This window comes from Emys orbicularis, chromosome 3 (assembly GCF_028017835.1).
Source record: "Emys orbicularis isolate rEmyOrb1 chromosome 3, rEmyOrb1.hap1, whole genome shotgun sequence".
Lineage (NCBI taxonomy): Eukaryota > Metazoa > Chordata > Testudines > Emydidae > Emys > Emys orbicularis.
The window spans coordinates 160,688,036-160,702,639 of NC_088685.1; the positions used below are offsets into that span (position 1 = coordinate 160,688,036).

At 44.4% G+C, this 14,604-nt stretch overlaps 1 protein-coding gene across 1 annotated transcript in view; it reads right to left on the bottom strand.

The window, feature by feature from the left end:
• Positions 1-4,904, bottom strand: part of PARP1 (poly(ADP-ribose) polymerase 1) — a 53,169-nt gene extending 48,265 nt beyond the window's left edge. Inside the window, exon 1 of the mRNA XM_065400754.1 lies at positions 4,763-4,904. Within this exon, the coding sequence (XP_065256826.1) occupies positions 4,763-4,882 (120 nt within the window). The 5' untranslated portion in view covers positions 4,883-4,904. The remainder of the gene's footprint in view (positions 1-4,762) is intronic.
• Positions 4,905-14,604: the final 9,700 nt, after the last annotated feature.

Here is a 14,604-nt window from a genome sequence, read left to right on the forward strand (position 1 = left end):
TGGGGAGCCAGCACGGACCCTCCACCTGCCCTGGGTAGGGAGCCTGGGGGGCAGGGAACACGGGCCGGGGGCTGCTCTCAAGCCCCCCACATCCCAGGCAGGTGGAGGGTCTGCGCAGCTCCCCACAACTGCCCGGGCGCCCTCGGGGGGTAGAGGAGGGGAAGGGGGTGGGGTCCCGTGGCGAAAAGTGGATGGGCCTGGTCCATCCACTTTCAAAAAGTGGGAGGGCCATGGCCCCCTGGCCCCTCTGTCACTTACCCTCATCCCTTGTGCCTCAGTTTCCTCATCTGCAAAATGGGAATAATACTCTACCTCAGAGTTATTGTGAACAATAGTGTTCATAATCTAAGATCCTCAAATATGGTAGAACCTCATCAACTCCCACTAATGATTAGAAGCCTAATATGAATTAATGGATTTTGCCTGATCCAAGTTCCACTGAAGTCAACAGGACTCTTTCCCTTGACTTTAGTGGGAGTTTGACAAAGCCCTTACCAACTAAGCAAATAAATTTAAGAGGACAGTCCTTTACAAAATAAAGCTAATGTAATCTGATAATTGCAGTTTAGTTCTAATTATTTGCAATACTCTATAACACACCAGTGAGTGTTCTGTAAAACACAAGTCTTAATTACTAAGACTGAGACTTTGCTATGGCATTATTAAATCTCTGCTGAGGCGTGAAGGGAGAATACTAATTTGTCTGTGAATTATCCGGTGTCCCGATTAGTAAGGTTTTACTGTAAATTCCAACTACTATAAGTTATAGATGCTCTAGTGGCTGAGGCCAGAATACAAAATTCTGATATATTTGTTCCATAGTGCAAAAATGTCAAATTAATTAAGTGTATTTTAATCCTATCCCCAATTCTTCCTCCTCGCTCTCAAAAAGACTGAAAGAGTCCTATTAGTACCCTGGAAAAGACTTCCAAATTTCAATAATATTCTAATATGAAACTTAATTGTGCACATTACACAGTATTAATTCCAGAAGGCAGCCTTATCCAAGCCTACAGATAGCACTTGGTATCAAGGAAAAACAAGGAATGAAGAGCCATTTAGGAATGTGTTCATTCCAAGAAAAGAAGAATAAAATATCTCTATGCTACAAAAATAACCAGGTTTAATCATGGATGTGGCCAAACTATGATTATGACATAATATAAGGGCCTGTCAATTAATCACAGTTAAAATCACATGATTAACGCAAAAAAATTAATTGCAATTAATCGCACTTATAACAATAGAATATCAATTAAAATTTATTAAATATTTGTGGATGTTTTTCTACATTTTCAATATTGATTTCAATTACAACACAGAATACAAAGTGTACAGTGCTCACTTTATATTATCTTTGATTACAAATATATGCACTGTAAAAATGATAAAAAATAGTATTTTTCAATTCACCTCATACAAGCACTGAAGTGCAATCTCTTTATCATGAAAGTGTAACTTACAAATACAGATTTTTTTTGGTTACATAACTACACTCAAAAACAAAACAGTGTAAAACTTTAGAGCCTACAAGTCCACTCAATCCTACTTCTTATTCTGCCAATTGCTAAGACATACAAGTTTGTTTACACTGATGGGAGATACTGCTGCCCACTTCTTATTTACAATGTCAGCTGAAAGTGAGAACAGGCATTTGCATGGCACTTTTGTAGCCAGTATTACAAGGTATTTACATGCCAGATATGCTAAACATTCGTATACCCCTTCATGCTTCGGCCACCATTCCAGAAGACATGCTTCCATGCTGATGATGCTCATTAAAAAAATAATGCGTCAATTAAATTTGTGATTATACTCCTGGGGGGGTGTGGGGGGGGGAGAATTGTATGTCTCCTGCTCTGTTTTACCTGCATTCTGCATATATTTCATGTTATAGCAGTTTTGGATGATGACCCAGCACATGTTCATTTTAAGAACACTTTCACAGCAGATTTGACAAAACGCAAAGAAGGTACCGATCTGAGATTTCTAAAAATAGCTACAGCACTCGACCCCAAGGTTTAAGAATCTGAAGTGCTGTCCAAAATCTCAGAGGGACGAGGTGTGGAGCACACTTTTAGAAGTCTTAAAAGAGCAACACTCTGATGCGGAAACTACAGAACCCGAACCACCAAAAAAGAAAATCTATCTTCTGCTGGTGGCATTTGACTCAGATAATGAAAATGAACATGTGTCAGTCTGCACTGCTTTGGAGCGTTATCAAGCAGAACCCATCATCAGCATGGACGCATGTCCTCTGGAATGGTGGTTGAAGCATGAAGGGACATATGAATCTTTAGCGCATCTGGCACGTAAATATCTTGCAACGCCAGCTACAACAGTGCCATGTGAATGCCTGTTCTCACTTTCAGGTGACACTGTAAACAAGCAGGCAGCATTATCTCCTACAAATTGTAACCAACTTTGTTTGTCTGAGTGATTGGCTGACCAAGAAGTAGGACTGAGTGGACTTGTATGCTCTAAAGTTTTACACTGTTTTATTTTTGAATGCAGATTTTTTTGTACATAATTCTACATTTGTAAGTTCAACTTTCATGATAAAGAGATTGCACTACAGTACTTGTATGAGGTGAATTGAAAAATCATTTTTTTGTTTTTTACAGTGCAAATATTTATAATCAAAAATAAATATAAAGTGAGCACTGTACACTTTGTATTCTGTGTTGTAATTAATATTTGAAAATGTAGTAAACATCCAAAAATATTTAAAATAAATGGTATTCTATTGTTGTTTAACAGTGCGATTAATCGCAATTAATTTTTTTAATCGCTTGACAGCCCTAATAATATGTATTCCTCCTGCCTGTGTGGACTGAAAAAAGTCATGAGGAGTCATAACTATTTTAACTTTGGTAAATTCCCAAGTCTGTCTGTACTAGCCTTTTCTCCTTACTATTTCCCACTGTTACCACCAGTGAGAGCACTTTGGTAGACAAGGCATCAGCTGCCACTAGTGTTTTCATCACCACTAAACTCCTCCAAGCAGGACTAGACTAGTTTATAATACTAGTACTGGGCCTACGCTTGCACTACAGTGTTGCTAGTAGAAGAACTGCACTCGAGGTGGTAATGGTGGGAAATTTCAAGAAAAAAAGTCTCAGGCTAGAAGCCCTAAGCTAACACTTATTTACCCAACAGGTTTCTTTTCTTTCCAGACAAGTGAGAAGCAATATTCTATAAGGCAGCTGAGGGCAAGCCGTATTTAAACATGGTTATGTTTAAAAATACAGACAGGGTCTGAGATGAAAGGCTAATTACAGATTTGTTGTTGTTTTTTTAAACCACACTAATCAAACACAAGTTTCCCTGAATAACACACTTCATCAGGCCGTGGGGAAAAGCAGAGCAAGGTGTGAGAATGCACTGCTAGGGTGGTGATGCAGACTTCATTAAAAATGCAGAGATGGAGGGGGAAGGGGGGCATGCAAGTTGCCACTATAAATAGGTTAAACTCATCTACAGATTATCAGACAGGAGGGAAGATTTAGGCCAGTAACAAATAGCATTGTCAAACACACACATTAAGCTGCCCAGGAAAACTAAAGAATGTAAGTGAAAAAGCCTCCACAGCTCTTCAGCAATAATGGAGACTGAGCTTACACTTCAACTGAATGCATCGTTTTGATTTCCAGCCCTCCCCATATGCAATTATTTGTCTCCACATAAAGGTCTCCAAGCTGCAGACTGAGGTAAACAGCATTGTAATGTGTTCAGCAAATGATAAGCAACTCACAAAACCATATAGTGAAGAGAAAAGGACAAATATTCCCCAGTCAGGAAGTTAATGAACAGTTTGAGTCCAGGATCACATGGACAGTGAGAACAAGGAATAGAATTTCTATTGCTTTCCCCCAACTCAATAAATCGCATCTTCCTGCGAAATCTGCTAACAAATTCAATTCAAGTAATTAAATTCAAACAAACAGGACGATGAAATTAAAATGGAAGCCATCTAGAACATAACTTAAGGTTTTCCTTGTTTTCTTCCATCAAACAAACACAGCAAGATAAAGCTGTGACAACGCAATAATTTGCGAGATTTTAATAAGTTGTCTGCCTTTCATATCGCATTCTTGCTCATTTCAGCCGATGCACTTCGAATGCACCCTAGTAAGGGTAGTGGGCGATCAAGTCATATTTTCTGTCTGATGTGCAAGATCAAATACCACATCAACGTCCCCTTCTTAGGAGCATATGTGTTTCACTGAAGCTAGCTTGCAAAAGCAGGCCCATACACACGCTACCGACTCCCCGCACTTGAGCAAACACTACCCTGCCGCAACTCCTTCAGATTCGAGTCCAAATTCTCCCCAGCGGCCCCAAAAATCCCAGGGAGACGCCATCTGGCCCGTGGACACAAATCCCTGCCACAATGATGTCTGAGGACAAGTCGGGGCGAACGGACTCAGAACCCGCACAAATCTAGCCACCCCCATCCCCGCTGCCAGAGCTGCACAGCGCCGTGCCGGGGAGGGCCAGCCCCGCGGGCTGCAGCAGTGCCGCGCCACGAAACCAAACGCGTGCCGCCAAGAGCTGCGCTAGCCCGGCGCGTGTCGCAACCGGCGCTGCCAGAGGGGAAGGAATGGGGCGGACACTTGGCCCAGGCCACCGGCTGAAAACAACACGTGGCCGCCGGCCTAGCTGCCGGGGCCGCTCCGCACGGCCCCCGGGGGTTGCAAGGAAGGCGGCGCGGCAGCCGCGGGGCCCGTGGGCGGGGCCGGCTCCCGTGCCCACGCGGTACCTGCACCATGATGGCCAGGCGCAGCGAGTCCTTGGCGATGCTCTCCCCGCATTTCTTGCACGAGGCCCGGCCGCTCTTGGCGTACTCGGCCCGGTACAGCTTGTCCGCCGGCTCCGCCATGGCGGCCGGGGGCGCGGGCAGGGGACTCGCGGGAAGCCGACAGCGCCGCAGCAACAGCAGCGCCGAGAGCCACCGACCGACCGCCCCACAGCCGCCGCCGCGCCTCCCGCCCGGCGCGCTAGCCGAGTGCCGCGCGATCCACCCGGCCTCAGCCCAGCCGCCCGAGCCGGCGTTCGGTGATCGATTGAGGCTGCCTGGCAGGGCTCGGGACGTTCCGGCTCGCTACAGTGTATCAATGGGAGGAAGGATGTACCCCGAGGCGCGGTGGGGGGGGGGGAAGAGAGGGTGTCACGTGGCGTCCCCTGCCCGAGCCGCGCAGTATAGTGGGGGAGGGCGGTCCCCGGCATATACCGCCCATTGGCGGGGCTGCTGCTGACAGTCCCCACCGATGGCGCTGCTAAGCGAGTCGTTGCAGCCCAGGGGCACCCAAGGGTGGGGAACGTCTGCTGGCATCTAGTGAGGCACCTGTCAGGACAGCCCATTGCCCGTCTGCTCACTTCCAGGCTCTAGAGAGGTTTAACCTTGAAGTTAGAGGCAGTTGAGGCTGTTCATATCCTTATCTGCTTGACCACTGCATAGTTGTGCCATTATAACTGGCCCAGAAAGCCCATCCTGGGGTAAAACGTACAGGAGGAGGAAAATTCCACTGGGTTCCAAGGTGTCCCACACCTTACCAGTCCCCGTTGTCCATATGATCCCACAGGAGACCAGTGGCATCCACATCACGGCTTTGTGCTTCTACATGAGTGGCTTTAGGGAACCAAAGCCCCTCTCCCAGCTCCCTGCCAGCATGGTCCCAATGGCTACAGCTGTTCCCCCATTCTTCTTAAAGGGGGAGTTCTGCACTGCTGAGGGGACCACAGAAAAGTTAATACAGTCTGTGAAACTCATCAGAGCCAGACAGCAAGTTGGATGGAGTATGTGTGTCCTGGAATCAGGCATGACCCATGCGCCCATTCTCAGCTTCCTTTTCCCATATGGAACCTAAACCTGCAGAGAGCTCTCTCTGAGCTGCCTAGTGGTGTGTTGATGTTAACTTTAACCTCCACAGAATTCAGGGGAGATCTGCAGGTCGTGAGCCACTTCTGTCCATATATCTCAGGAGCATAATCTGACCGTGTGATCTCTCTCTGTGTGTAAATGCCAGACTAGATCACAGAAAGTCACTTGAGTGCAGATGTGAATGGACAAAATCCTGTAGTCTCAGATGACTTGTATGACAGATCTTTCAGTTTAACTCAGGTAATGTCCACTTGCAATATAGTGGCTCTGTAGTGAATGCACAGGTCATCCTTATCCTTCTGGGCACAGACTAGAATCTTAGCATTCTCCCTAATTAGCAAGGTTGCTGAAGCTCCCAGGTTTGATCTCTGTTGTTGACACCTGCATGTACAGTCAATGTTAATTAGGTCAGTATGTAACTTATATAACTTGCTGTAAATTCCATCGTGACTGAGATCATTACAGAAGAATCCCAATGTCACAAACTAATTGGGGATTGCGGAGCAGTGTTCAAAAAATCAAAAAGTTCATAACATTGAACATTTCAAAATTACAGTAGGTACAGTGCATAACTTAATGTGCTAATCATTCAATGACAATGTACATATTGAATGGAAACAAATGTATGCAGTGTATCTTACAATCTTATATGAACATAGTGTACCTGTAGCCACTGGTGAAATAATACACCTCTGCTCTGAGTGCACATGCCTTCTGCTCACTGCCAAGTACATATGTGTAGCTTCTTGATTGAGGGATACAGTTTTTTTTCCACCAGGAAAAATGATTTATGTAACCGGTTGTTCATAACATCAGTGTTCGTAAAATCGGGGTTCTACTGCAGTACTTTGCTGTTGAAGTTAAATTTATATATGATTTCTGCCCTTCACAGTACACTACAGCATTATTTTATTAAATGTCCCTAAGCTTTACGTCACAGAAACCTCATATGGCACTGTATGTTCAGTATACTTCTGGGAAGGGATTCAGTTGCCAAAGGTGCAGAAACATGATTTAGCTGATAAGGTGACCTATATTCAGTAGATATTGACCTATTTACCAAGAACTTTACACAAAAAGCAAATTCCAGAATGCATATATTATGGAAGAGAGGAAATATTGTCATTTGGTATTCATCCAACACCCAGGAGCTATACAGGACTGCTGCAGAATCAAAGTGCTTTGAGTGCTCTAAAATGCTTCAGTAATAAAATAAAAATATATGAGGTTTCAAAGGCAGCTATCCAAACATTGACTGCTTTGTGATCTGAGAAGATAACATAGCTTGTAAAGCTGCAGACATAGCCATAAAATCCAGTAGCTGCCAAAAGGGCCATTACTTCAAGTTGTGTGTGAAACTGTACTGTACAAGTCAGCAGTTTCCATCCTTTGGGTCATCACCAGTTATCAGCTCTCATTCTCCGGTCTCTAGCACAAACACAGATTTGCCTAGTTACTTGCAACTGGGTGTTCATCAGATGCTAAGTGTGTCTAATAAGTCATGGCACTCTTCCTTTAAAGAAGAACAGAGCCTAGCTCTTCTCTTGAAGCACAATGGCAAACAACATACAAGTGTTCAGGGCATAACTGAGAAGGACCATCTGTAAGTGGTTTGTGTCACAGTGTCAGAGTAACTGTACCTGTATTCCCCAGTCCGTGATTCCTCGAGGGCACCTACTTAATGTTTCCAGCTCCCAGTTGTCACCTGTCTTGGGTGAAGACCCATGTCTCTCCCTTCTCACCAGGGGTTTTAAGGCTGTACAGTTTCCTGCCTACATTATGATATCCCCAACAAGCCAGTCTGCCTAAAAGCCAGCACCTGTGCTTCGCTTTCTCTCCAAGGGCTGTGAACTGCATATTGCCAGCAGTTACAAGTTAACACAGCTCCTTCTTAACAAGCACCTGTATTCCTAAGGTAAAAGCATTACAGATAAAACATATAAATCAGTTACATATAAAACATAATAAAATATTCTATATTAATGCTAAAAGCTTCCCAGAGGTCACCCATCAGTCTTATGGGGCCCTTAGTAGGCCAAGGTCTTTCCAACCCTTCTGTAAGAGGTGGGGCCCCCCACTGGGACAGAAGGTCCTGTCCACTTGGTGGATGAGAAAGAAGGCCCTGAGCCAGTTAAACCTAGCCTTTTGATATCAAAAGCCCTTACTTTGTTCTTTGGTCTCAGGAAAACCCAGCTTGAACAATTACATGCAAACCTCCCCAGGGTGTGGTCTCTCTCTAGAGGTGTTTACAGCCTAAGCAATTCATTGTAATTCCCCCCCCCCCCCCCCCCCCCGACTGTTTTTGGTTCCTGGAGGAGCTGTGATAACTCTCCTTCCTGGAGTTTCATACAATCCCTGGGCTACAATGATACATACATTTAATACAATATGGTCTCCAAAGATATTGCATGTGGTTGCAATATCTGTCACAGCTTGAACAGAAGGGTCGAGATAGATGAATAGATGCAGTGGGGACTTGGAATTCAAGAGATATTTGTGGTACAATGGGCCAAGAGCAGGCAGAATAAATCTCTGAGGACAGGAAAGGTACAATCACCCAGTGGATGGGAATGCTAGTGAGCAGGTGCTCTAGGGGCATCTGTGGGAGCATGGCAGGCAACAGATGAAAGCTCTATAGAGAACAGCAGCTCTGGGGACATTAGAGGTTCTGTGGGTGGAAGATCTGAGGTGCAAGCACTCTGGGGACATCATTGATGCAGTAGGCAGACAACAGATGGAAGTTCTGGGGAGTGGGAGCTCTGGAAACAGCAGTGGTGCTGTAGACAGGCAGCAGAAAGGAGAAACAGCCACCCAGGAAGAACAAGATACTTATTTTTTCCTGTTTCAGAGTAGCAGCCGTGTTAGTCTGTATCCGCAAAAAGAACAGGAGTACTTGTGGCACTTTAGAGACTAACATTTATTTGAGCATAAGCTTTTGTGGGCTACAGCCCACTTCATCGGATGCATAGAATGGAACATATAGTGAGGAGATAGATATATACATACAGAGAACATGAAAAGGTGGGAGTTGTCCTACCAACTCTAAGAGGCTAATTAATTAAGAGAAAACTTTTGTAGTGATAATCAAGATAGCCCATTACAGACAGTTTGACAAGAGGTGTGAGAATACTTAACATGGGGAAATAGATTCAATGTGTGTAATGGCTCAGCCATTCCCAGTCTCTATTCAAGCCTAAATTGATAGTGTCTAATTTGCATATTAATTCAAGTTCAGCAGTTTCTCATTGGAGTCTGTTTTTGAAGCTTTTCTGTTGCAAAATTGCCACCTTTAGGTCTATTACTGAGTGGCCAGAGAGGCTGAAGTGTTCTCCTACTGGTTTTTGAATGTTATGATTCCTGATGTCAAATTTGTGTCCATTTATTCTTTTGCATAGAGACTGTCCGGTTTGGCCAATGTACATGGCAGAGGAGCATTGCTGGCACATGATGGCATATATCACATTGGTAGGTGTGCAGGTGAACGAGCCCCTGATGGCGTGGCTGATGTGATTAGGTCCTATGATGATGTCACTTGAATAGATGTGGACAGAGTTGGCATCAGGCTTTGTTGCAAGGATAGGTTCCTGGGTCAGTGTTTTTGTTCAGTGGTGTGTGGTTGCTGGCGAGTATTTGCTTCAGGTTGGGGGGCTATATGTAAGTGACGACAGGTCTGTTGCCTGCCATGCTCCCACGGATGCCCCTAGAGCACCTGCTCACTAGCATTCCCATCCACTGGGCGACTGTACCTTTCCTGTCCTCAGAGATTTATTCTGCCTGCTCTTAGCCCATTACAGACAGTTTGACAATGGGCCATCTTGATTATCACTACAAAAGTTTTTTCTCTTAATTAATTAGCCTCTTAGAGTTAATAGGACAACTCCCACCTTTTCATGTTCTCTGTGTATATATCTCCTCACTATATGTTCCATTCTATGCATCCGATAAAGTGGGCTGTAGCCCAAGAAATCTTATGCTCAAATAAATGTGTTAGTCTCTAAGGTGCCACAAGTACTCCTGTTATTTTTTCCTGTTTATTCATGGCACGGGAGGGGGTGAGGCAAAGTCAAATTTGGAGGGGAGCAGTGCCCTCTACCAAGAAGACATATGCTGCCAACTCATTTAGACAGCCATTTATATGTTCTGCATCATTCAGACCTGTCTCAGAATATGGTCTGACAATGGCAGCTGCAGCATGAGTGAGAATTTTATGTGGTAGTTGTGGATTTCTCAGAGCTTGTCTACACTTGAAATGCGCACCACTTCAGTATAGATGCTGCCTATGCCAATGGGAGGGGTTCTTCCATTGCTGTAGATATGCCACCTCCACGAGAGGTGATAGGTAGGTCAACAGAAGAATTCTTCTGTCAACTTAGTAGTGTCTACGCTGGAGGTTAGGTTGGCTTAACTATGCTGCTCAGGGGTGTGGATTTTTCACACCTCAAGGGATTTAGTTAATCTGACCTAATTTTCTAGTGTAGACCAGGTATAAGAGGTCAGACTCACCCCTGCGGCACCCCCTACTGGTTGCTTCGGGGAATCAGCTCATCCAGCATCTGGAGCGCCCTCTGCAGGCCGGTGATCCGCCTGTCCTCTTCTAGCCCCCGCCCCATGTCCCTTCCAGGACCCGGTGCCCCTATTACTGGGATGCTGCCCCCAGCAGTACCCCACAGATCTGGGTCTCCCCTCCCTGGGGAACCCCCACCCACTATCCCCACCTTGCCTCAGTACTAGGCCACTGCCAGTCACCAACTAGCCCCCACTTCCTGGGGCAGACTGCAGTATAGGCCACTCATCACTGGCAAGCGGGGTTTGGACCTGCTGCCTTAGCCTAGCCCTGGGCTGTCCTCTGCAACCCCCCCAGTACCTGTTGGCCTTATGCTAGGCCACAGCCTGGGGCTTTCCAGGCTGGAGCTCCTCAGCCTTTTCCCCAGCCCTGCTCCACCCAGGTATTCTGTGTCTAGCTCCCTACAGCCAGGCCCTTCTCTCTCTGAAGGCAGAGAGAGACTTTGGCCTGAGGTCCTGGCTCCCTGCCTTTATAGGCCCTGCTGAGTCTGTTTGGGGCATGGCCCCAGCTGCAGCCACTTCCCCCAATCAGATCAGCCTTCACGCTGCCTGCTCCCTAGGCTATCTCAGGCCCTTCCAGGCAGGAGCAGGTGTCCACCCTGCTACACCAGGTTTCAGTAACCAAGCCAAAATATACTGTTACAGTAAACTGGAGAAATCCATTATTTCACAGGTTTGTCTGCTTACAGCAATAGTGAATTTTGCTCATAATCTATGCGTTATTTGTGTTCAAGTGCTGGAAGAAAAATAAAAAGACTGATCAATACCTATATAAATCCAAAAGAACAACTGTCTTTATCCCAGCTTCTGATCAGAAACAAATACAGACTAGAAACAATAGGAGATTCTGGGCATGTTAGCTTGTAAAGCCAGACATTTCAGATCTCGATGAGTCCATAAGCAGGTCTTTACTCTGGGAAATGTCATTACATGACAATAATACATTTGTTTGCTGTGTTGTTGTGGCCGTGTTGGTCCCAGGATATGAGCGAAACAAGGTAGATGAGTGGTGGAAGGAACAAGCTTTCAAACTTCACAGAGCTCTTGTTCAGGTCTGGGGAAACCAGAGTGTTTGAGCTAAATACAAATTGGGACAGACTGTTAAACACAAGGGGTTAACACGTGGTGTGGGAGTCCACTTAAAATTAAGTGGTCAATTCAGGGTTAGCAGGCAGTGGGATGTGTTATGAATTGTTGTAATGAGCCATAAAACCAGAGTCTCTGTTGACACATTTGTTGCTGGCCAAGCTGTTTGAGTCCTGCTGGTGTTCTATATATGGTATGTATGGATGATTAGTAACAATGGTACTTGAGAATAGCTAACCTCAAGCTGTTACCTTTCATCTGTTAACATTTGGAGATTAATTACACAAACTTCCACTAGGAGTGCCCAAACTGTGGCCCAAACACTTTCCCCACAGTCTGAAAATCCTCTTCTTATAACTGCAGGGTTATATGATCAACAAGTTTAGTGTTGATGAACTCAGCTAGGAAGCAAGTCTAGTCCTCCATCAAGGAAGATACAATACAAGCAAATATTAGGGTCAGGGGGAGAGCTGGTTGGGAGGCGGAGGGAGAGTGTGTGTGTTCGCGGAAGGGAAAATTTCAAGACAATTTTGTAGAAGTTTCACTCCTTCTTTTCAAAATTTTGAAAATTCAAAATAGGTTGCTGAGGTATAGAGCTGGTCAAGCAATAAGGAAATAATTTGTGGAAATGTTACTGAAAATTTTCCAGATGTTGTTTCAAATTTTGAATTTAAAAATTTGAGGAATTTCATCCAACTGTAACTGTGGCTCATTGAAGTCAATGGCAAAGCACCCACTGACTTTAATGGTACAGCACCAGGACCTTGTTTTGATAGAATTTTATGTATATTTTCATATGCAATTTTGGTGCAGTCCTGCAAAGGCCATTGGCACCGCCATGTCTGAGGAATGTGATCTTTTTCCTCTCTGGAAGTCTGGGATGCTCTAAACAAGAGACATGTTACAATTTCTGTAGGAGACCTAAAAATGTAGGTATGTAAATTCTTGCATGTAAAACTCTGATAAAATTCATCATTGACTTGCTAAGGAAGTAGGGCTCAGTTTAATGCCTATAGTTTGATGCCAAGTTCCGTGACCTTTTTTCCCATCTGTGTAACACCTTTTATTCAAAAGGATCCTCAAGAACTTCAGAAACTCTGTACAGACACAGGCAGTGTGGTCATGTAACTTGAACCAGGAACTAGTGACTGACATTGACTCTAGGTTGACCAGATGTCCCAATTTTATAGGGACAGTCCCAATATTCTGGGCTTTGTCTTATATAGGTGCCTATTACTCCCCACCCTCGTCCCAATTTTTCATACTTGCTATCTAGTCACCTTAATTGACTCCCTCCATGGCCTTCTGCAAGTCACTTAATCTATCCATCTAAATTTCCACATCATCAAATGGGGATGATGATACTTGCCTGCCACTTTGGAGTACGGTAAGGATTAGTTAGTTGGTGTCTGTACGGTGCTCTGAAGGTGTATAAATGAATGCTGAAAGTATTATATAGAAAAAAGAATGGCATCACCTGCTGGTGAAATTGAAAAGCGGATTAGTTGCACATGGCAACACTATTCAACAGCAGGGCAGGAAGTGAAGACTATGATTTGCAATTGAAATGGTACGTATGGTGAGAATGTAGTCACCCACATGCACGCTAACCCCTGCTGTGTAAACACCCATGAGATGAAGGTTTAGATGGTGTGTTGGGTGGGAGGAAGAATAGAAAATTTCGGGGTGTGGTTTGCTGTCTCCTCTTGGGTAAGGGGGAATCTATGGGCTAGTCTACATTAGAAGTGCTATAGCGGTGCAGCTGCACCAAGAGAGCTCTCCCATCTGCATAATAAAACCACCTCCATGAGAGGCAGTAGCTATGTCAGTGGGAGAAGCTCTCCCGCCAACATAGCACTGTCCACACTGGTGCTTAGGTTGGTGTAACTTACATCGCTCAGGGATGGCTTAGTCACACACCTGAGCAACAGAAGTTATGCAGACATAACCTCTAGTGTAGGCAAGCCCTATATCTTAAGGCATTTACATGGGCCTAAAGCTTGCCAGATGATCTGACCCTCCATCTTAGCAGAACACCAGGGCTAACAATACAGCTCTTGAAAAAAGTGCCTAAAGTCTTTGATAATCACAAGCAGTCAGGATGTTAGGTTCACATCTCTACCAGCAGGCAGCACCACCTAATATCAGCTTAGGGAAGTGGGTCAGTATCTGCTTGGGAAAAGGGAGAAGTGACAGTTGAATTTATTCTAAAACACTGACCAGCATTTTAAAATTACTTCTTCAGTGATTCTTGAACCAGATATTGTTGGTCTAGAGATAAAGCATTATGTTTAGTCCATTGTGCGGTTCATGCAGGTCACAGCTATCAATGCGAGTAGCACAGTGGGATCAGAGGAAGAACATATAGTCCAAGGTTTTAAAATGTACCCCCAAACTTTGTATTCTCCTTCTCTGAGGAATTCAGACGTTCAACAGGAATACAGGCAACGTCTTAAGAACAGTATCTAACACAAAATATCATTTAATTTGATTAGATTTACGCAGAACCCTGCTCTTATGAGTGAATGGTTATATGAATCATTTTTCCTGATGGGAAAAAAAAATCATATCCCTCGATCAACAAGGTGCATGCGTGTATACTTCAGCAGAGGGCATACACACTCAAAACATGGGTGGCTACAGGAACACTATGTACACACAAACAGACAAGACTGTAAGAGGCACACTGAACATTTATTATCATTCATTATGTACATTATCATTGAAAGATTAACAAATTAGCTTATGCACTGTACCTGTTGTAATTTGGAGATGTTAACTTTTACGGACTCCTCATTCCCCAGTTAGTTCATAAAAATCAGTGTTCAACTGTATTCATTAGCACAGAACCCGAAAGGAAAGAATTTTTGATACTAGCATATTTTGAATATGTTATATTTAGGTAGGGGAAAAATTGCATTGTTATGCACTAGATGGCCCTAGCTACACACAAACTAAGTCTCATTCATGTGTATGATACAGTAGACTCATAGAAAAGAGAGATGGAAAAGACCCACCAGGAGCCAGAGCACGGTTGTCCCCTACAATGTATTCCCCATGGCTTTTGTCCT